General features: G+C 45.4%; 1 protein-coding gene and 1 long non-coding RNA gene across 10 annotated transcripts in view; one reads left to right on the plus strand and one right to left on the minus strand.

Annotated features, from left to right (window-relative positions):
* TMEM63C (transmembrane protein 63C) overlaps window positions 1-23,544 on the minus strand; it is a 72,321-nt gene that overhangs the window by 13,941 nt on the left and 34,836 nt on the right. For 7 of the 9 annotated variants that reach the window (XM_077925320.1, XM_028718880.2, XM_028718871.2 and 4 more), the window contains 12 exons: window positions 15,921-16,000; window positions 14,480-14,512; window positions 11,206-11,293; window positions 10,110-10,147; window positions 9,627-9,769; window positions 9,303-9,354; window positions 8,037-8,145; window positions 7,222-7,295; window positions 6,752-6,832; window positions 5,109-5,229; window positions 2,860-2,993; window positions 2,172-2,294 (listed from right to left, as the gene is read on the minus strand). In XM_077925320.1, coding sequence (XP_077781446.1) covers window positions 2,172-2,294; window positions 2,860-2,993; window positions 5,109-5,229; window positions 6,752-6,832; window positions 7,222-7,295; window positions 8,037-8,145; window positions 9,303-9,354; window positions 9,627-9,769; window positions 10,110-10,147; window positions 11,206-11,293; window positions 14,480-14,512; window positions 15,921-16,000 — 1,076 coding nt within the window. The remainder of the gene's footprint in view (window positions 1-2,171; window positions 2,295-2,859; window positions 2,994-5,108; window positions 5,230-6,751; window positions 6,833-7,221; window positions 7,296-8,036; window positions 8,146-9,302; window positions 9,355-9,626; window positions 9,770-10,109; window positions 10,148-11,205; window positions 11,294-14,479; window positions 14,513-15,920; window positions 16,001-23,544) is intronic. The other 2 variants (XM_028718899.2, XM_028718908.2) reach the window with 1 other exon arrangement.
* On the plus strand, window positions 4,159-6,803 carry LOC144327148 (uncharacterized). The gene is made up of 3 exons (XR_013392057.1): window positions 4,159-4,307; window positions 4,659-4,833; window positions 6,699-6,803. It is a non-coding gene; the product is annotated as an uncharacterized LOC144327148 (long non-coding RNA).

Raw genomic sequence — 23,544 nt, forward strand, 5'->3', positions numbered from 1 at the left:
CACATGGAGGGCAACCAGGTTAGTGAAGGCGGAGTTAAGAAGTTCCCATCTCATAATAACACTCTTGCCCTCACTTTTGGGGTTTAGGACTTCTGCATAAATCTTAATATCTAACTAGGAATATACTGATTGTGCGCAAAGTGTTTGCAGTTGTTTGCAACATGCTGGCTGCTGAAATTAGTGGTTGTTTTACAAAGGTAACACTGGCTTGAGGATTATTTGCTTTGTGGATGACCAATCAGTGGCACACTGTACCTACAAAAGTATGGTGTTTGCTGGATTATGCAGAGGTTTGGAAGCATCTACAGATGAATACTCAGTTCAGCCAGATAGGTCTGCTAGGTGGCCAAGGAGAAGGGCCATATCTCAAGTGGTGTAGCATCTGCTTTTCATGCAAAAGATCCAAGGTTCAATCTCTGGCGTCTCCAGGTAAGGTTAGGAGAAACTCCCAGTCAGTATAGACAAAACTGAGTAGATGGACTCAGTATAAGGCAGCTTTATTTGGTCATTGCGGAAGCTACAAAAATCCTGTCAATATCCTCGAGAACAGTTTCCACACCACCTTTATGTAGTGTATTAATGGCAGTCAGCAGATGGTGCTGTTGTTTCACTCAGTTCTTCCACAAGCAATGATACAAAAACAGTTAAGATTCTAAGGAGCAGTAAGAAATCAATTGCGGCCTACGCTTTTGTGGGCTCGAGTCCAGTTCATCAGTTGCGTGCAGTGTAAACCCTAGTTGCAGGTATATCTACACATGGAAGGGTAGTAAGCAGTGAGATCAGAGGGAAATAAAATGCAAAAATTACAGACACTGACCTCACTGCTTACAATTCTCCAATCAACTATGTATATACATGCACTTGAGGATTATTCTTCATGCAACTGGTGAACTGGAATGTGGTCTGTAAAAGCTAATGCTGCAATAAATTGGTTAGTCTTTTGGGCACCACAAAACTGTTGTTTTTGTTGCAGTGCAGAGTAACATAACTTTCCCTGTGGAAATAGATTAAAAAGTCTGCCTTCTGCCACATGAATGTGTCTGAATACTAAGGTTCTCCTCTATGATTGCGTACACATCACACATTCAAAGCACATTTCATTGTGAACTGCCCTGAGATCTATGGGTAGAGGGTGGTACAACAACAACAACAACAACAACAACAACAACAACAACAACAATTTTGTTGCTCAAAGAATTCTGGGCATTGTAGTTTGGGAAGGCTTGCTGGGAATTTTAACCCTGAGGAATGAACTGCAGTGCCCTGAGGGGGGAAATGTGCTTTGAAGGTATAGTTGTACTCAGCCAAATCTCCCTGAGGCACTGGCTGCGGGGTAGCTCAGGACTCCATGGCTGCCATAACGACCATGGTGCTGTCCCAACATGTCATCAGCCCAACGCATGTGGCAGGCCACACTCTGAACCTTGTTTTCTCAACTGGGTAGGAAGAAGGCGATCCAAAAGTGGGAGATACTGACATCAGTCCCTTGCCATGGTCAGATCACTTCCTGCTGAGATTTAGGCTTTTGGCACCTTTTACCCTCTGCAGAGGTGGCAGAACTATTAGGATGGTCTGCCCTTGGAGTCTAATGGATCCACCTACAGCTTACCAGAGCACAGATTACAGAAGTTAGGCTATTCTCATTTTGTATTTTTATGTTGTGAACTGCCCTGTGATCTTCAGATGAAGGGTGGTATACAGATGTAATAAATAATAACAAATAATAATTTCCCTAGGGATTCATTTCAGTATGTAATGTTAGTTGCCTCAATTACCGTTTTCTCAATTTTGCTGAATTTTTATGTAGTGAATTTTTAACAGTGGCTACAAAAAAGCACCAGAATAACCAAACACTCTCTGGACTAACCAGCATATTTCAACATCAGTGCCCAAAGGAACATTTACATCTCTCTCTCTTTTCTGCCTGATGTCACTGCCCAGGCCAGCCTCCCGTAACCTGATGCTGTGCTGGATGGGGCTGACAGACGCTTTCTAAAACATATTGGGGGCACTAGGTTGGAGAAGGCTGGCCTAGGGTTTAAAGCGGTGGATTTGCTAGTCTTGAAACACCCAAAAGTATAACATGGAATCTTAAAATTTCAACATGTTGAACTTGCTCCTTGTCTTGATGCTCCCTTGAAAACCAAGATGGCAGAAGCATGGGAACTTACCAGATGATGTCGTTGGGAGCGGGGGCATAGCTGACCCCCCAGCAATGGGATTTCACCACTGTGGTAACAGAAGACTGTTGTGGATGCTTGCGACAGCAGACACGGCTGTAATCCTTCAGAATACTGGGGGAGAGAAAAGGCAACAGTTGGAGGAGGGTGGTCCAATACCACTCCCATACAGAATGTAGCTCCATTTTGGACAAAAGGGCTGTGGCTTCTTGGTAGTGGCGCCCGCCCTGTGGAACACCCTCCCACCAGATGTCAAGGAAATAAACAACTTTCTGACATTTAGAAGACATCTGAAGGCAGCCCTGTTTAGGGAAGTTTTTTAATGTTTGATGTTTTATTGTGTTTTTTGGAAGCCACTCAGAGTAGATGGGGAGGCCCGGCCAGATGGGCAGGGTATAAGTAATAAATGATGATGATGATGCAGAAGATCCCAGGTTCAATCCCTGGCATCTCCAATAGGGTTGGGAGAGAGGGTTCACTGCCCCAAACCCTGGAAAACAGCAGCCAATCAGTCAATACTGAGTCAGATGGGCCAATGTTTGACTCTGTATAAGGAAGTTTCCTATATTCCTAATGTTCCCCTTGGAGATAATCCTTTCTGACCTCAAATATGGTTCAAGTTAAGACGTTCAGTGTGAACAAACTCCTAGAGAAATTAGTAGTAGCAGGGAACACTCACGTGGCTGTCATCCTCTCATCCTGAAATGTGACAAAAGCCATGTCGAGGCGTTTCAGCGCAATCCGGCTTCGCTCTGCATTAAATTCATCTGTCAATTTCTCTTCTAGCTCCCCATAGTATTGCTCTGCATCTACCTAGCAGGGAGAAAATGAAGCATGCTCAGTTATTGGTTCTGCTTTGAAATGCCTGTGAGAGTAAATGCAGAATGAAGTTATCATCTTCTGTCTTCACGCATTCTCTGAAAGGCTGCATTCACCGGCTGCTTCCTGAAACTCCAACTACCGCACAATTATTTTTTTTGTGAGACAGCAAGAATGATATACACTGGTTTAATCTAGGCATTTTCCATCACCAATGTAAACTGATTATACTTGCTGTAATGAGGTGGAGTAAAAGTCCAAGGCCAGACTCCGCAATAAAATTGGTACCAAGCAAACATTCGTCAGCTGCCAAATTCTAGCCCAGGAGTTGCAACTGGAGTGAATCAGCTGTCACAGGAAGGTGTGTGCATGCAAGTGAGAGAGATTAACTGCGTCATTCCAGCCCTTTCAGGCAGACACTACTTGAAAAAGAACAGCAATAACTATGTCAAGGAGACTATGGTCTCAGTTGGAATAACAGCTGCCAGCTGCCAGACAGTATTCCAGCAAGGCCTCTAGATGGTGCAAGCTGAAACACGTCTTCCGAGATGACGTAGAACTGTGTAACAGTTTGTAACAGTTTCAGCCCAAGCCCTGCCTTTAGTCCCAGCCTGAAATATTGGGCCCATTTTTAATTTTCACTACCTCGTGCGCCTTTCTCTGTATCTCTCTCCCTCAGACACACTGTCTATGGATATTCTAATGATCCCCGCTTCTGTCCCAATATGAAATGCTGGGCCCATTTTTAACCTCATGTATCCATTTCTCTATAAATTATTGTCTTCACTGAGCTTTCTCTCGGTGCTCAAACAATCCCCTTTAGTCCTAATCTGAAACACTGGGCCTTAAAAAAATAAAAAATCCCTCGTGTGTCTGTCTTTATACAATCCTTTCTCTATGTTCTGAACACAGAGGAAGAGAGACACAAACAAGCCTCCTCACACATTTACAAAATGTGCATGCAGAATGGGGGAAAGAGTGCCACTGGTGTGGCCCATCTCTGACTTGGGCTTAACAAAATTGTGGGTCCCAATTCACCAGGTGAAGGCCAGTTGTGTAGCAGACCAATTTCAGCTCTGTCATGAACTGGGTCCAGGGGATAGGCAAGTGCTCAAGAAAAAAACACACACACACACACACACACACACACACACACACACTCCCATTTCCAAGTTTTTCTCCCCTGTCACTGGGTGACATTTCCCTGAGGCTGCTTAAGAAAGACCTGTGTGCCCCGAGGGAAGGCAGAAGCTAGGAGACTTGGGCCAGGGAGCACTAACCATCAGCTCCTGGCATAACCATCAAGAGGTCTGAGAGAACTGTTGGAGCAGGCCTTTCCCCCACCACCTTCCCTGGGGCTACTCAAGAAAGGCTTGTGCAGCCTGAGGGAAGGCAGGAACGAGGGAACACAAGCCAGGGAGCTTGTTGCCATCAGCTCTTGGAGAGACCTGTGCAGCCTGAGATGACTCTGTCAGTCACTCTGCGTTTTATAACATGCATTTGTTTTCATATTTTAAAACTACAAACCATGTTTGGGCGCCTTGGTGAAAAGGTGGTTATATAAAAGCAGTGCTTTTTTTTCTAGGGGGACGCAGGGGTATGCATACCCCTAAACATTTTGTGAATATAATGGAAGGAACTATTTTTTTAAATTTTTAGTTTCTTCTCTAGCACGGTGAATCATCAGTTCCATTGAATAGCACGGTAACTGGTCAGTTTCGTTGTTACCACCTCCGATGGCAACCTCATTTCCTGAGCCTCAGATGGAAGTGAGCGTTTAAAATGTGAAGCAATATGGAAGTGTGGTGTTTTACTGTCAGCTGTGTAATATGAGGTAATGCATGTTCTTTCTACTTTTGTCCATTTACTGTATTTATTTTTCCCAATTTGAACTATAAAATTGAGATTTTCTTGAGTCAAAATGAAAGCACCCCTAAACATATTTTTTTAAAAAAGCACTGTATAAAAGCAACCACTCAATCAAACTTCACATGGAAATTGTCTCTAGCTTAGCTTGGTAGCCAGCAGACTAACAAAGAAACAGGGTAATGGACAATCGTAAATGCCCAAGGTCAGTTTCATGTGCAGGCCCTGAATTTCACTCGGTACCTCTTCAAAGCCGCAACTACGGCAACAGAAGATTCGTGAGCAGGGGTGGATCTTGATCATGATTTTCCCCTCCTTCTGAGCCTTGGTGGTGAAGTAAAGCCTCCCCTTCATTGCCTTGCGCCTGCCAGCAAAAACGAAGCAGAGCGGAAAGTTAACGAGGCTGCCCATTGAATCATTGTGTTCAGAATTACCGTATTGTTCTGTGTATAACACACACCCATGTATAAGACAACCCCTATTTATTTTTTTGGGGGTGGGGGAAATTGCCCAAAGTTGTTCAGCAGGCCAATCACACGGCCAATTGTCGCTGAAAATCTCCTGCTTGCTGCTGCCACCAATTGCCCACCCACCCACTGTTATCTGTGTATAAGATGACCCACAATTTTTGCCCATCATTTCGAAGGATAAAATATCGTCTTATACATGGAAAAATACGGTAAGTGTATTTCCATGCATGCACAACTGTGGCTGCTTTGCTTAAGTTTGAGGCTTTCGAATTCCGTATAGCAGGGGTGGGGGACCTTTTTCATCGCAAGGGCCACATTCCCTTCTAGGCAACCTTCTGAGGGCCACATGAAAGTGGTGAGTGGGGACAAAAGTGGGCAGAAAAACAGGTGTAAACGTTGCCTTCGTACAGCATTCTAGTGTCTCCACAACCATACATGCTCCATCCAGACAAGCCAAAGAGGCATGAAATAGTTCAAGGACACTTTCCAACCAGGCCAGTGAGGAGTGTGGACAGTTCTCAGGGTCAGATAAAGAGGACTGGAAGGCCGCATTTAACCTCTGGGTCTGAGGTTTCCCACCCCTGCATTACAGAATTACATCCTCAGAACCTCAGCTGTGATGGAAATAACGTTGCAGTGCAGCACTTGGCATTTATATATTTATTTAAATATGCAGACAAAATACTTGTTTAAATAGGTTTCAAAGTATCAAGGTGTGTGGCCTGGATCCTTTGGCTCTGTGAATGGGAGCCTCCATTCATGGAAGAAGAGCTGCACTCACAGAAGAAACCCCGTCATGACCTCAAATCTCCATTCATTCACGGAGTAAAAAGTTGTGATTTGAGGCAGTGTATTTGGAGACATATCTTGAGAGGAATTTATTTAAAATTGCAGATTAAATGTGAGGCCGGAATGGAATTATGGGTAAAAACGGTATGTTTAAGTGACGCAGACCAGAAAGGGGTCTGCCCTTTAACTGTTTCCATTCCAGCTGGTCATTGTAAGAACTACTATTCAACATTAAGAACTGACATGTGAGTTTGCTCCCCCCCCTTTCTTCCCTGTTCCTTTTCCCTCGTGTGCTGTGCCTTTTTGATTGTAAACCTGATGGCAGAGACCATCTTGTTTTTATCAAAGGTACGCCACTCTGGGAGCCTAAGTGCTCTAAGTAAAATAATAAATAAAATGCAGCAAATAATTGCCAAGATGCAAGTCTTTGTCATGTTAAAAGGATCAGACACAAGCTTCTCCCTTGTGTCTTGCAAAGTGCCTGAAGCAATTCTCAAGGCTGGGTGAGAACAATCTTGTGGAAAGGTGATTGCTACTGCACTGTAAAATTGATATCAGGATATCTGCTTAATAGAATCCAAGGAGTTTAGAAAAATCCAGGTCTCAGCAGAAAAACAACACACCCACCTCTCTGAATCCAACTTCATCAGTGTGCGAACGTCAGAACAGAACTGGACACCAGTCACTGTGCAGCTTGGGTAAGCCTCACTGTTGAGAAGAGAAAATCAAGATCTTTAAGGAACATGCTCACCTGTGAAAAGGAAGTGATGGAGCTTGATCAGTCCTGCCCACCCCATCCCTGGCGTCACAAGGGAACGGAGACTGGGATGGTACCATGAAATACAGAATACGTCTTTAGAAAGCTGTTGTAGCAGTGATTGGTTAAAAATGGGACATTACCTTATGAATGTTTTTATTTAATTTTTGTATATTTATACCCCACATTTCACCCATCTTGGGACCCAAGGTGTTGTATAAGTGGTACCCAGGCAGTCTCCCATCCACCTTCAGTGAGTGACTATTACTAGCTAGAGAAGAAAGGGGAAGAGAGAGGGATGTGTTTAGAGGCATGGATATCAGCTTATAGTTGCACTTACTGGAAATGTTTGATGACAAGGGAGGGATCCATAATATCTTTGGGAATCCTGGTAACCATCAGGGTCCGGGCCACCTTAGGGAGAAAAAAGGGAGGAAGTCCCTGAATAAAGGAGACACCTGAGAGCAACAGGTCCAGACTACCCCCCTCCTGCAAATAAGCAAGGGTATCCAGAATTCTGTACAGATAAAGCTTAATTCTGAAATTTTGCCAAGGCATTAAGAGACTATGCAAAGTGGTAAGCTGTTAAACACATATTTATGCTGCTTTATTTTATGGGTTTCTTTCTTTTGTAATTTTTTTAATACTTACTGTAGCCCACCCAAATAATTTTGTTATGGGATGGCATGAAAATTAAAATAAAAGGAACCCAAGAGGGAGTTCTCATTTTTGGTCCACAGCTATCATTAAGGACACAGACACCAGACTCCAAAATTCCCCAACAGTGGATGGTGACCTGACTGAAACATTCTGGGATCCATTCTCTCTTTAAAAACTTTTGAATTAAATTAACTTTCCCATCTGCAGCTAGTTCATAACATTAATAAAGATGTAAAAAATTATTGTTTATATAGGAGTTTTTCCTACGTAAGACGCTTGCCTCATTGGTCTTCTGAGCAATTTGCGAAAGGCCACCTAGTAAATTAGTTTACAGCTGGCTTGGGATTTCAACCCGCCTCCTTCCAGAGCAAAATCCAACATTCTAACCATACCAGTGTGAACTTCTTGAAACCAGCTTTGGACCCAAGGATCTCCCTTAGTAAAGGACAATGAAAACACCTCATTGCCCAGAGTTTCTCTGAAAGTATTTCTTACCTTCTCATTCTCCTTGTATTCAAGCTGGATGGAGTGATGAGCCATGCAGAGCACGGTGATGATGAAATAGAGGAGGGCAAAGATGCTGTGCAGCCACAGGAGACGGTCACTACAGGAGACAAAAGGAAATACATTTTTTCCAAACAGGACATACAAGGGATCTTGGCCAGAAGATAAGGAAGCCGCAACTGTTTCCTGAGGAACACCTAGAATCCCTCATTATGGGATGTAGGCAACAAGTTCCACCCTCACATAACAATATCAGAGTTTCATGGAGAGAGGGCTAGCCCAGAAGTACCCCAAATTACCCCTGCGTTTTTACACACACAAAAAGCTTCCCAATAGTTGTAAAAGAAGAAACCAAGTAGAACCTTAGTTCCTGGATCTTTTTTCTCTACGCATTGAGATCATCACAGAGTCATGCATGTTGGGGATGGAAATATGGGGAACAGGTCAAGGACCAGCAGTAGACGAGAAGGTAGAAAACGGCACAGTGCGTAAAAACAGTGACCCTGAATTTGTTGCCATGAGGTTATAGCAATGTTCAAAAGAATTCTTGCAGCCAGTGACCAACCCTGGAGGATTTGATATTATTCCCTTCTCCCACTGCCCCCCATATTTGCTTTGCTGTGGAGGATAAAAACATTTCCTGTTTGTGGCTTCCACCTAAATACTTATTGCTCATACCAACTGCACAGACTAGGTACATACATGGGTACACATGCATAGGGTAAAGGTAAATGACCCCTGGATGGTTAATTCCAGTCAAAGTCAATTATGGGGTGTGGCACTCAACACTGCTTTCAGGCCGAGGGAGCTGGCGTTTGTCCACAGACAACTTTCCGGGTCATGTGTCCAGCATGACTAAACCGCTTCTGGTGCAACGGAACACTGTTGATGAGTGCCAGAGCGCATGGAAACACTGTTTACCTTCCTGCCACAGCAGTACCTATTTATCTACTTGCACTGATATGCTTTTGAACTGCTAGGTTGGCAGATGCTGGGACAGAGCAACGGGAGCTCACCCTGTTGCGTGGATTCGAACTGCTGACCTTACAATCGGCAAGCCCAAAAGGCTCAGTGGTTTAGACCACAGCGGCCACCTTACCACATGCACACACACAGAGGGATTATAATGTCAAGAAAAATGGATCCAGGGCATGCTGATGAAGGACTCTTGGTTTGTAAATGGTCCTCATTTGTTCCCAACGGTCATCACTACAAGCAGCAAAAACAACAGAACTCTGAGGAAAAGAAATCACGTACTCTTTGGGGACATTCGCAATTGTGGTTCGGCCAAAATTAGCTGGATGCTTCCCTAAGAGAGGGAGAGAGAGAGAGAGATGAGTTGTCACAGACACTAGAGGGCACTGTCACAAGAGGTGCCTTTAAAGAAATCCCCTCATTTCCACAGCCATGCCTCCAACATTATGCAAACAGCAGCATTTTGGGGCTCTTAGTACAAGGATGGTGACAAGGGTCGCTCAGGCCTGGGGTCCGAATGCAGCTCTGTCGCCACACACCACTAATTACATTGCGGGAGAGCAACTGGAGGGGTTTCTGTGCCCTGCCCTGGCGCAGTCTACGTACCCAAGAGATCCCCAGAGAAGTTGACAGGGAGGACCACAGCCACTGAGAGCACGCAGATGATCAGAAGCAGCACCAAGACATGCCGCTGGAAGGAGAGGTAGGTGGTGGCATCGATTCCACACTTGCTTTGGATTTCCTCATCCCTTAAGAGAGAGAGAGAGAGAGAGAGAGAGAGAGAGAGAGAGAGAGAGAGAAATATGAAGGCATGTCAGCACAGAGCCACAAAATCCCATCTGTTTCTCCTCCTTTCTTTTCTTGAGAGAAAGAAAACATCAAAACAACAGAGATCATCACATTCTCAGGTCCAATGCAAAATGGACGACTAAGCAGTGGCTTTACAACCATGTTTGATAGGGATTCGTGTCTGCACATCTAGCGGAGTAAAATGGCTGACGAAAAACGGCAACGGTGTTAGCATTTAATTACATAAAAAGTTGGAATAAGACATGCAATAGTCATCACCCAAAAGTAGCATGTACTCACTTCATCTGGTAGACTGACAGGAGCCAGGAACAGAATCCCTAGAATGGAAGTTGGAGAAACAGAATGAGCTAGTTGACTGATATCAATTAGGCAAGAACCGCTGATCTACTGATGTTCCTACCAATCTCCAAAAATTAGGGCTATGTCTGCATTTGCAACTGTGTTGGAATTATATGGTGCAGATCAATGTAACTGAGCATGATCCTAGATAAACATTAAGAGAAAGAACACACAAGTAAGTGCCCTTTGCTTTCCCTGTGCATTTTCACAGAAAAACCCAGTACAGTACTAGTCACTGTCAAAGACTTGGAGAGATGGACCATTTGTCTGATGCAGCTTGGCTCTTAATAAATAAATAATAATTAGTATTATTTGTTATTTATACCCCACCCATCTGGCTGGGTTTCCCCAGTCACTCTGGGCAGCTCTCAACAGAATATTAAAAACATGATAAAACATCAAACATTAAAGCTTCCCTAAACAGGGCTGCCTTCAGATGTCTTCTAAAAGTCAGATGGTTAATTTCATTGACATCTGGTGGCAGGGCATTCCACAGGGCGGGGCCACTACCGAGAAGACCCTCTACCTGGTTCCCTGTAACCTCACTTCTCACAGTGAGGGAATCACCAGAAGGCCCTCAGAGCTGGACCTGAGTGTCCGGGCAGAACGATGGGGGTGGAGATGCTCCTTCAGGTATACAGGGCCAAGGCTGTTTAGGGCTTTAAAGGTCAGCAGCAGCACTTTGAATTGTGCTCGAAAACGTACTGGGAGCCAATGTTTCACTGTTACGTTCCAGATAAGAACAATATAATCAGATGAACAGTTTTTCAGAAAACGGTAGGATTAGAAATAGTGAAAGCAATTCATGAAGATCATTAGGCTACCAAGCATCACCTCCTATTTGTCTGCCTTATGATGAATAATATCATAGTGTAATTGGCGGGTTTCCAGAAAAGCACTATTCACTCTGAAAACATTAGTCATCTCTACTCCCCCCACCATTTCTTGAATGTCTGGTTGACCCAATTTACATACAGTGACAGAAGCTCCCTTCAGCAGAATGAGACTCCATCCTACTTTCCCCACTTAAGCTTACCACATCTTTGTTGTCAGCGTCCAGTGGGCTGGTCTCTGATGGGGATTTCTCTTTTTCACTTTGCTCCCCATAGAAGAGCGATGTGAGGCTTCATGTATCCAGCAAGAGAGGCAGAAAGAAAGAGATTGTGGTTGGGAGAAGCACAGAGGGAGCAAAGGAGAAGAGAAGAGAGGAGGTCAGTATGGATGAGAGTTGGGGAAGAAGAAAAAGGAAAGAGGAGAAAGAAAAACATTATTCTGATCAGACCAACTTTTAAGTGTCTTCACCCCACAACCCAGGAAAGCAGAGAGGACCGCAAGAGGAAGGGTGAGAGAGAAAGACAAAGGGGGTGGGCATTTTTAAGCTGCACCAACAGCACTCCATGATTATGTTAAAGCTCCAGAAAGCCAGTAGGGATCAAGTGTCCCCTCTTCTCCAATGAATGAAGCAGTTTCAGTTTCACAAGTATTGTTGTGTACTGACTTGAAGGGGAAGGAGGCTCCCTGGCAGCCAATAGCAGCAACATCTTAAATGAAATGCATTGTGGATGTACATATCCACATATGCCACATACTCTTGACTGCATGGAATCAGTCAATTAAACTATTAGAACGTGTTGCATTGCCCCAGCCCTGCTTTCTCCTAGCAAAAGAGCCTCCTAAGTTCAAAGCGTGTGGGGCAAGGGAGAGGTCTGTGTAGGTGGAACAGAAAAAATGTGTTTGTATGAGTTTGGGGTTTGCAAAAGCCATGGACTTCTTTAGCTGTCAGACCACCAACTCGATCCTTTTGACAATATTTATCACGCCAATGTACCAGGCCCTTTTTGAGCAGCTAGAAGCTCAGGGCTATCGGAGACCCTCTTGGTGCAAAGTAGATGTTCTATGCCCTTCAATTCTCCATCACCTGAATTCAGCCTAGATTCTGCTACCACAGGGAGACCAAGCATTTTCCTCCATTTCTTTTTCACTATTAGAGGTTATAGTGATTATGGATGGCTGCACAGTTCCTGCCTCTGCTCCAGGAAAGTGACATCATTGAATCTGTTACATCATCACAGATAAGACCTCACTAATCTAGCACACAACCAATGTTTCCAGTACAGGGATGAGGAAAGAAAATTCCCTGTGAAAAGGAAATTGGGAAAGGGCAGAAGTTTGTGGACCTTATATTAGAAGATGAAGATGATTTATAGATGGTATATTACTCCAGTAAAATTAGCAAAAATGTATAAAGTATGTAATAAGTGTTGGAAATGTAAAGAAAAAGAGGGAACATTTTATCATATGTGGTGGGAGTGTAAAAAGGTGAGAGTCTTCTGGGAATTGATATATAATGAATTTTAAAAAAATGTTGAAATATACATTTGTTAAAAAACCAGAAGCTTTTTTGTTAGGAATGGTTGGAAATGAAATAAATAGAAAGGACCATAAATTATTTTTATATGCAGTATCAGCAGCAAGAATACTACTGGCCCAAAAATGGAAGCAGGACGAATTACCATCGATAGAAGAATGGAGAATGAAATTAATGGACTATGCAGAATTAGATAAATTAACAGGAAGGATCCGAAACCGACGAGATCACAAGTTTACCAAGGACTGAAGCAAATTTGTGGACTATATGAAAAGCATTTGTGATACGCAAATAACGTTTGTGGGTTTACAGGAAGCTTTGTGAAGAGATAATATTAGAAACACTGTAAAAAAGGGAACAAGGGAATAGGTTTATTCAAAACAAAAGGCAATGTTAAATTTAGAATTGCGGATAGAAGATTAGAAAACGGAAGATTTGTGGATGAGCTGAAGGAAGTCAAAATTACGTATCTGTGATAATATTGAAAATGTATGTTTAAATCTTGTATTGGAAATTGAATAAAAATAATTTTAAAAAAGAAAAAAGAAGTTTGTGGAGGATATAGCAGGACTTTGCTTCCTCCTGCTGCTGCTGCTCAACCTACTTAGCACTCTAAATGAACACATATAACCAGCACGGCACTGAGCTCTGCTCAGTGATTTTCCTGGAAAACCAGAATGGTGGTGGTTCTTTAAGACTGTGAATTTTGACTCCCACCCACTTCCAATGTGCACTTTGCAAGTAGGCCGGGATCCATATCAACAACCACTCTTTCCCAGGACTATGGTTGAAGATCCAAAGTTCATGAACAATAGGGGGGAAATCTTATTTGAACAAAAACTTACCTCAGCTTCTTTGCTATTACTATCTAGGAAAGGAGCACTATAAGGAAGGGAAGGGATAAATGACACCCAGAGCCAAATCAAACTACCAGTGGAAAGTGACAGACCCTTTAGATGAAGATGCAGCAGAAATAATCTCAAGTGACATTAGAACAGGAATCCTGGATCAGAATTTCAACAATGGTTATTTCAGAGCTATGGTGTCTGAAATAAGGGGTGCCCACTGTGTACAATGGAATTGTGTCATTTTAGAATGGAGGATAGCACTTGAAATCAACTAAAATCAGGAACCACAACGTTAGTGTGATATTGTAAAAAACAAATTTGAAAGTGTCAGATGTTGACTTTGACTGTTTCCCGTGCCCCACACGTGTAAGTGGACCAGAAGTAATTTTTTTCACCTCCTGATTGGGAACAAAACCATAACCAAACAATCCCACCATCACCAGATAGCCAACATCCCAGAGAGTAAGGATGAGGAGAACTTTCTAGAAGAGCGTGACCAGAAACTATTCCATGCCATTTGAGTATAATCCCTACAGGGAATGTCTTGTGAAGGAAAGGAAAGCTAACGTAAGGTGAAGATTAGGTGGGTCCATTTCAATTTTCTATTTTTTTAAAAAAACCTCACTAGGTTGGAGTGAGGCTTAGTCCTACTCAAAGCTCACTGAAACATAAAATTTAAATCCTATTGAAGTCAATGGGTTTACTCTAAGTAGGAATAAGTCCTAATCCAGCTCAATGAAGGAAGGGCAAACTCATCTGATTTGAAACTTGTTAACACATTTTTTGGAATTCTCTTTCACCTGTATAGGTTCAGGTCATTTGTACAAGAAAAATAAGATCCCCACTGCCTCCAATGGATTTTTTAAACGGTTCCCTCAAGGATAGGGAGCCCCAAGTACAGGCAGGGAAACACAACATTGTTCCTTTTCACTGTGAGAAATTCAGGTGAGAAAGTGAGGTAATTTTGGGAAAGTCGTCTGCCCCTTGTGGGGGCTGGACCAAGCTCTCCTTTAAAAGAAGTGGGGATTCCTTTCTTTCACAAGAATTCCTATCTTCCCAATGTTTCAGTCCCATTGTCACCATCATATCATTACTCATAGGAGTTCCATGTGCTTGGAGGAAAACGGCTGATTTAAAAAAAAGGGGGGAGGGGTGGTAGGAGAGAAATCATAACAATAATTAGATCCAATAATAATAAACAACAACAACCGCTACTACTTCGGATTCACACAGTTCTTCTAAACTGCTTCAAGCAACGTTATCAAAGGCGATAGGCAAGAGTTCTAAAACACAATGGAGGTAGCTAGAACATCCTTTTGTTTATTCTGCTCAACAAACATAAAATGTCAAAGCACTGCACTTAACACAAGAAAATACAGATAACAAAAATACTATATCTATCTACCGTATTTTTCCTCTACAAGACGTACTTTTTCCCTCCTAAAAAGTAAGGGGAAATGTGTGTGCATCTTATGGAGCGAATGCAGGCTATGTGGCTATACCAGAAGCCAGAACAGTGAGAGGGAGCGCTGCACAGCGCTCCCTCTTGCTGTTCTAGCTTCTGGCTTAGCCCCTCTGTCCCTTCCCCCACCTCTCAGAAAAGCCCCCAAGAGCCGAGCCGAGCGTGTGTGCGGCTCTTGGGGGCTTTTCCCAGAGGAGGGAGAAGGGCAGCCCATCGGGGAAAAGCCTGCAAGCGCCGCACACACACTCCTCGCGGCTCGTGAAAGGGAGCGCTGAGCAGAGCCTGGGATGCATACAGGCTCTGCTCAGCGCTCCCTTCAAAGAATTTTTTTTTTCTTGCATCCCCCCTCTAAAAACTAGGTGCGTCTTATGGTCGGGTGCGTCTTATGGAGCGAAGAATACTCTATCATCTATCTATCTATCTATCTATCTATCTATCTATCTATCTATCTATCATCTAATCTATCTCAATTGGCTGGATTCAACAAACCTGGTGCACAAGTAGAAGCCAGCACAAGGGTTTCTGCTAGTGCAACAGGGCTTTCTCCCCTCTCCTCTCCCCACACCTCCCCGAAATCCACGCTGAAGGGTTGGCAGAACCACACTCCCCCCAAACAGTGAGCGGGGAGGGGGAAGGGGAGACCATTCTGTCTGGCAAGCAGAAATGTTTGCGCTGACAGAACTATTAAAATAGTGTGTTGCTGAATTCCTCCTGCTGTGCTGCATTCTGAGGTTTCTGCCGTCAGAGCATTGAACACATGCACATGTGCACTAGAAAACTTTGTTTCCTTGGTAAGGAAGCTGACTTGATCCGGGTTCCATGCATGTTGTACAGCAGGCACTGGAGGGACCCCTTCAATCATTCTTACACTCCCTCAGCCATGCGGATTCTAGGACATCTTTGCCCACTGGGATCCCATCTTGGGGCTGCTGCTGGCCGCTGCCCTTGTTGCCAGCCCAGCAGCACCAGTCAGCATTACATGGGGCTCTTATTTTGGGTAACAGAAAACTGCCCTCCTATTATTCTCTCAGGCCCTCACCTTCTCCATCCTTTTAGGAAAGCTGCATTCTTACCTGTCATTGTCCATAAGCAAGGCCAGGCGCCCATAGTCCCAAGCTGCTTTCCGAAGGCAGGAGAAGACCAGGAGGAGGAACTGGAGGAGGAGACAGAAAAGCAACAGTTTAGGGGACCCTCTTCATGGGACTGAGAGGAGCCCACCCTTAAGAAGTGTCCTTCCCCTTTATCTATGGCCTCACGTCATGACAGAAGCCTGTGAAGGGAACCTGAGCTTACAGGGTTAAACAGCTCAGAGTGTACGCCCTGCCTACTGTTGGGAGGGGGGAGACTCTGCGTCATTTCCGAGTCTCTCAAGTCTTTGTTCTCTCTACTTTCGCTTTTGAGGAGAGTGGACGTGTTTTCACGATGCTGTTCGCTGTGATAGATGATGGATAGTCTGCTGTAAATAAAAACTGCTTTTAGCTGCTAAGATCCTGTGTGGACTTTATTTAAGCACGCTGAAGCAAGCACTGGAGTTTTTTGGAAGCTTTCTCTTGCCGCTGCTGAACTCTGCTTTGCTCAGAGCATCGGAATGTGGCCTTTGAAGTCCGAGGCCTGGCCGAGAGGGAGCACAGCCGAAGCGGGCCGGACGCCAAGATTTATCTGAGCAATAAATCAATCAACATTTATCAGGTTATGGACGTTAATTACTGCAATTAGAGAAAGCTTTGAAGTGCTGTGTGTTGAGAAGCTGCTGTTTTTGCTGCCGGAGGCAAACGTCCTGCTTTGAGGCTCTGCCTGGGAGAATGCAGGGAAACTGACTGCAAAGCTGTGTGCTGCAAAGGGACGCTGGAGGCCTATCCTCGGAGCCGGTTGGTACGCGTGAGTACTCCAAAGCCCCAAGGGGGGACCGGGGGAGGAGATGGCTGAGCTCCAGGACTTTTATGATGTCCCGTTTGAAAAACTCACAACCCAGTCCTGGGATATCTGGGTTAGAAGAGTAAGGGGGTGGTTTTTGGCCACAGGGCTGTGGAGTATAGCCCAGAAGGAGCCGGCCCCACCCATGCCAGTTGCTGCTGAAGATGGCGCGGCAGACCTGGAGGCTGCTTTGCTGGAAGATAGAGAGCAGAGAAAGCAAAGAGAGCTCTGCATGTTGAAAGCTAGCGTGGACTCTTTGCTATTGCCCCACCTGGAGGGCGTTGAGTCGGCTCAGGCCGCCTGGCAGGTGCTGAGGAGTCTGTGTGAAAGCTCAGCAGGAGCCCAGGGCCGGGAGAAAGCCGAGAGCAGGGAGGAAGCCGAGAGCCCAGAGGGGGCTGCTGGCCATGTTCCTGAAGTTACAGCTGGGAGTAGCTGCTTTGTCTCCGAGGGGCCGTGTGATGTTGAGGCCTACAACCAGAGTGCTGGGGAGCGTGCAGGCCCAGGCTGTGCACCCAAAGGTGGGGGTGCTGGGAACGCAGAAATGGCTGAAGAGGGAGCTGTGAGAGCTGTTGCTACGTGTCGCCGCTGTTATCGCTGTGGCTCCCCCTCCCATCTGGTGAGAGAATGTCCAGTGGAGGCACAGGAACAGCCGAAGGCCGTCTCCCGTAGCAACCAGATAAAGGGCTCTTCTTCAAAGCGTGGGAAAGGCAAGCCGAAGGCAGCTGGCGGAGACACTGAACATAAACATTTGGCTGCCTCTATGGCTGTAGTCAAGAGTTGTCAACAGGATGCTGTGCTGGCTTTTGTCATAGACAGTGGAGCTTCCCATCATCTCGTGCCATCTGCAGGATTTCTGGAGAACTGCACCTCTGTAACTTCTGGGAAGACTGTCTGTTTAGCAGATGGGACTCGACACCCACTCACACAGACTGGCTCACTGTTTTGTCCTTTCTTGCAGGATTCAATCCAGGCTTTTGTTGTTCCAGGACTGTCCTGCGCGTTGCTGTCTGTCAGTGCACTTCTTGCTGAGAACTACAGAGTGTGTTTTGAAGACAATAAGTGCTCTATTTCCAAGAATGGACAGCACCTAGTTAGTGTTGAATGTAAAGACAGGTTGTTTGTATTGAATGCTTCTTTTGCAGGTCCAGGTGACACGGAGGAGGCTCAAGCACAGTGTGCTAACGTTCCAGTTCATGATGCGTGTGCTCACCTCTGGCACAGACGCATGGCACACGTGTCCTGGGGGTCAGTGAAAAAGATCCCAGAGTGTACGCAAGGGTGCAAAATGAAATCATGTGCTAAGTTTCTAGATTGCAGAGCGTGCAAGTCCGCAAAGATGAAAACGTGCACATACCCTAGGTCTGAGAGGGTGACCACTAGGGCTTTTCAGTTAATTCATGCAGATTTGTCTGGTCCGATGTCTGTGAGTAGTCTGGGAGGAGCCAAATATGCGCTGGTTCTGATTGATGACCATACGCGCAACTCCTGGACCTTCACGATCCGACACAAAAGTGAAGCTGCACCGCTAATCAAAGACTGGATTGCGGCTGTGGAACTGCAGTTTTCCACACGGGTGCAAAACTTTCAGAGCGATCGCGGTGGGGAGTTCACCGGGTCTGCACTGCAAAGTTTCTTCCGCAAGAAGGGGATTCAACACAGGTTGACCTCTCCGCACAGTCCCCAACAGAATGGGATTGCAGAAAGACGGAACAGGACTCTAGGGGAGATGTCCGCAGCTCTTTTGTTTGATGCCGGGCTCCCACAGCGCTTTTGGGGGGAGGCTTGGCGAACTGCCAACTTTGTTTTGAACAGGTCGTTCAATTCAGTGGTAGGTGACACACCGTACTTTTTGCTGCATGGAAAGCAACCGAAAGTGCACTACTTTCGCGTTTTTGGTTGTGAGGCGTACGTTTTGATACCAAAAGCCAAACGCAAGAAAGGTGAACCCAAGTCCCAGAAGATGATTTTTTGTGGGTATGAGCCAGGGACCAAGGGGTGGAGGTTTGCGTATCCGTCAGGGAATCAGTCCAGGATTCTGCTCAGCAACAGTGCTGAATTCTGTGAGCAGAGTGGCTGGGCAAGGATACATGGGAACCCTGACATCCTGTCAGAGAGTCTGCTTGACTCTGCTGATGAAGAAGAGGAAGAGGTTGAACCTGCTACTGAGGCTCAGAGTCCAGACCCAGTGCAGGCAGAGGGGAGAACTTCTCCCAAGGCTGTGAAGATTGAGCAACGCAGTGCTCCATCTTCCCCCACAGGTTCGGCTGAGAAGTCCAGAAGGCGCAGTAAGTCAGAGGGGGAGCTCTCTGATGCCAAGGACGTTCTAGCTGGCCCTAGTGGGTCAGAGGGGGTTCCTGAAGTAGTGCTGCGTCGATCAGCTCGGACGACCAAGGGGAAACCTCCTGATAGGTTTGCCGTCACTAGCGTGTGGGTTGGAATGGCACAGTGTGAACCCGAGAGTTTTGAGGATGTTCAGAAACTGCCTCGGGAAGAAGCCAGGAAATGGCATGAGGCGATGCAGAAGGAGATGAGCTCAATGGAGTCTCTAGGTGTGTTCTCCCTCACGAAGTTGCCAGTGGGCAAACAGGCAGTGGGTAGCCGCTGGGTTTACCGTCTTAAGCCCACAGCGACAGGAGAACCGCAGTATAAGGCCAGATTAGTGGCAAGAGGATTCACGCAGCGCAGGGGGTTGCATTATACGGAAGTTTATGCTCCCACCTGTAGGAGTGAATCTCTACGTTTGCTCTTGGCCATTGCTGCACAAAGAGGGTTGCTGGTGCATCACTTTGATGTGGATGTTGCTTACTTGAACTCAGACCTCCAGGAGGATCTGTACATGCTTCCTCCTCCAGGGTTTGAGGGCAATGAGCAAGATACTGTGTGGAAACTTCACAAGTCAATTTACGGCCTGAAGCAGTCGGCCAGGAATTGGAACTTGTGTCTGAATGAAGCTTTGGAGAAGCTAGGTTTCAGGAAGAGTCTTGCTGACAGTTGTCTGTTCCTTAGAGGATCAGGAGACTCACAGGAACTGGTTTTGTTTTATGTTGATGACATCATCCACATTGGAAAGGCAGACAAACAAGTGCAGAAGTTTGCCAAAGAGCTTGGGAAACGGTTTCAGCTCAAGAACCTGGGTGCAGTAAAGATCTACCTAGGCGTCCAGATAGCAAGAACTGAGGATGGTAGCTTCTTGCTCAGTCAGAAAGGCAAGATTGAACAGTTGCTTGAGAAGTTCAGAATGTCCGATTGTGCAGGAGTTCGGACACCCATGGAGACGAACTTCGTGAAAGAGAGCCAGCAAGCAGAAAGTGCTGAGTTCGAGAATGCTGAGCTCTTTCAGTCAGCTCTAGGTAGTCTGTTGTATCTGTCCCAATGGAGCAGACCAGACATTGCCTTTGCTACCAACCTGCTAAGTAGGGAAGCGTCAAAGCCCAGTGTGAGTGCTTGGCACGGTATCAAGCGGGTACTGCGCTACCTGCAGCATACCAAAGACTTCTGTCTTAAGCTGCCAGCTGAAGGTGAGGCGAAGCTCACATGCTATGCGGACAGTGACTGGGCAAATTCACAGGACCGCAAGTCTGTGTCTGGATTGGTGGTAAAGTTTGGGAAGTCACTAATTGGGTGGAAGTCCCGGAAGCAAAGTCTCATTGCGCTGTCTTCTACTGAAGCTGAATTCAGTGCACTGTCAGATTTGTGCCGGGAACTAGAGTTCTATAGATGCTTGGTGCAAGAGATCTATGGGGATTGTAGCTTGCCCATCACAGTTTGGGAAGACAATCAACCTTGTTTGAAATTGGCTGAATCTGCGCAATTTAAGGCCAGAACCAAGCATCTGGACATACGTTTCCAAAATGTGTGTCAGAGTGTTCAGTCAGGTTTGATTCGGCTGAAGTACTGTGCCAGTCACAGTAACTTGGCCGATGGATTTACCAAACCTTTAAGCTTCCAGCGTCATGGGGAGTTTTGTGGTGGTTTGGAGTTGGGGGTAAGTTCTGTACTTACTTTCCCCACAGTAGCGCAGGACGAGAGGGGGTGTGAAGGGAACCTGAGCTTACAGGGTTAAACAGCTCAGAGTGTACGCCCTGCCTACTGTTGGGAGGGGGGAGACTCTGCGTCATTTCCGAGTCTCTCAAGTCTTTGTTCTCTCTACTTTCGCTTTTGAGGAGAGTGGACGTGTTTTCACGATGCTGTTCGCTGTGATAGATGATGGATAGTCTGCTGTAAATAAAAACTGCTTTTAGCTGCTAAGATCCTGTGTGGACTTTATTTAAGCACGCTGAAGCAAGCACTGGAGTTTTTTGGAAGCTTTCTCTTGCCGCTGCTGAACTCTGCTTTGCTCAGAGCATCGGAATGTGGCCTTTGAAGTCCGAGGCCTGGCCGAGAGGGAGCACAGCCGAAGCGGGCCGGACGCCAAGATTTATCTGAGCAATAAATCAATCAACATTTCACAAAGCCTGGTTTTCTTTTTTAACCTATAAAGCCTTAAATGGTTCAGGATTACAATACTTCAGGGGAAAGCCTCTCCTCATATGAACCAACCCAGACCCAGCAACTATCATCTGAGGCCCTTCTTCGTGTGCCTGCTCTATGAATGGTCCAGAATGTGGCAACACAAGAACAGGTCTTGGTAGCTCGCCCCAGGGAGGCTCACCTGGTTCCTTCATTACGTATCTTTAGGCACCAGGCAAAACCAGGCCTTTGGTGTTTAACTATAGATGGCCTTTTAGAAAAGGGTAATAATAATATTAAAATACAGTAATGCATCAAACATTAATAGCTACCCTAAACAGGGCTGCCTTCAGATGTCTTCTAAAAGTCTGGTCATTGTTGTTCTCTTTGACATCTGGTGGGAGGGCGTTCCACAGGGTGGGCGCCACTACCGAGAAGGCCCTCTGCCTGGTTCCCTGTAACTTGGCTTCTCACAGTGAGGGAACCACCAGAAGGCCCTCAGCGCTGGACCTCAGTGTCCGGGTAGATGTGAGATGTTTTAAACATATTTCTTTTTCCTCTTGTTTTTAATGTATCTATGTGCAGTTTTTTTGCTTGTTTGGTTGTAAGTCGCTTTGGATTGTCGCAAGATAAAGCAACCAAGAAATTCAATTAATAATAATAATAATAATAAACCTTGTATGCAGTCATCTGCATGGCATCAAAACAAACTTGGAAAAACTTTTCCATTACAAATTCAGCTCACATCCACAGGGTATACTTCAGTCTTAAGTGTTAAGATAATTTATCAATAGTCGCTGCTATGACTGAGACTGAGGGGAGGCTACTGTACTATTTTTAATCAACAATATAAATCGAGACCCTACAGAGTCAAACCCATCTTTCTTTGTGATTCCTCTTATCACCTCCAATGGCGAGTTAAGTGTTCCATAAGTGCTATATTCCACACATATTAGGTCCATGTTCCTGTGGTGGGAGGGGGTGGTCCCCACCACTACCACCACCACCACCACCACCATTTGTCTTGGTGAACACTTCTGCTTTCACACATTTTGGTATTTTGTTAAAGGGCAACACAAGATGTTAGCTAAACAAAAATGCATGCCCAAACCTGCATTTGCTGAGATACTGTGAAAGTGAGATGGGAGAATGAATGGCCAGGAAGGAAGAGGGAGTGTTTAACCTTTATCATGCCTGCTGGTCTTCCCTTGTAAAGCACACAAACACTCAAGACAAATTTCCCTTTTAAGTTGACTCCTGGACTTGGAAAAGGCGAAAAATATGGAGGAGGGACTAAACATTTCCTACCCAACTTGCAGTTTCCCCAGCAAGTCTCCCACCACCACACAACGTTAGTGGTATAAGGCTAACTCGGGGCTGGGGGTTCTGTTTTATGTTGTAACATGAAGCTCCACCCTAGGCTTTATCAGGAAGAAGCAACCTTCTTTAGAAGCAGAGTAACATGAACTGTGTACAGCAGTGTCATCAAGTGTTATTCTACATATGTTGTTGTTGTTTAGTCGTTTAGTCGTGTCCGACTCTTCATGACTCCATGGACCAGAGCACGCCAGGCACCTCTGTCCTCCACTACCTCCCGCAGTTTGGTCAGACTCATGTTCGTAGCTTCGAAGACACTATCCAACCATCTCATCCTCTGTCATCCCCTTCTCCTTGTGCCCTCCATCTTTCCCAACATCAGGGTCTTTTCCAAGGAGTCTTCTCATGAGGTGGCCAAAGTATTGGAGCCTCAGCTTCAGGATCTGTCGTTCCAGTGAGCACTCAGGGCTGATTTCCTTAAGAATGGAGAGGTTTGATCTTCTTGCAGTCCATGGGACTCTGAGGAGTCTCCTCCAGCACCATAATTCAAAAGCATCAATTCTTCGGCGATCAGCCTTCTTTATGGTCCAGCTCTCACTTCCATACATCACTACTGGGAAAACCATAGCTTATTCTACATATAGCAGCACTGATAACATGGCAAACTCAGGATGGAGAAATATCTGCATATGACTTTTTAAGGTAAGCTAATATCAGTGTGGAACATTTTTAGTGTGTTCTCTTCTAACCGCTTCCCTTTTTGGAAACAAGACAGTGATTTGTATTTTTGGAAACAAGAACAAAAGAAGAGCTTGCTGGATCAGGCCAACAGCCCATCAAGTCCAGCATCCTGTTCTCACAGTGGCCCACCAGGTGCCTGAGGGAAACCAGGGAGCAGAACCTGAGAGCAACAGCTACTGTTTCCAGAAACTGGTAGTCAGAGGCATATTGACTCTGACAATGGAGGCAAATTATAAAAAGGTAAAGAGGTAAACGACCCCTGGACGGTTAAGTCCA

This window comes from Podarcis muralis, chromosome 1, assembly GCF_964188315.1.
Source record: "Podarcis muralis chromosome 1, rPodMur119.hap1.1, whole genome shotgun sequence".
Lineage (NCBI taxonomy): Eukaryota > Metazoa > Chordata > Lepidosauria > Squamata > Lacertidae > Podarcis > Podarcis muralis.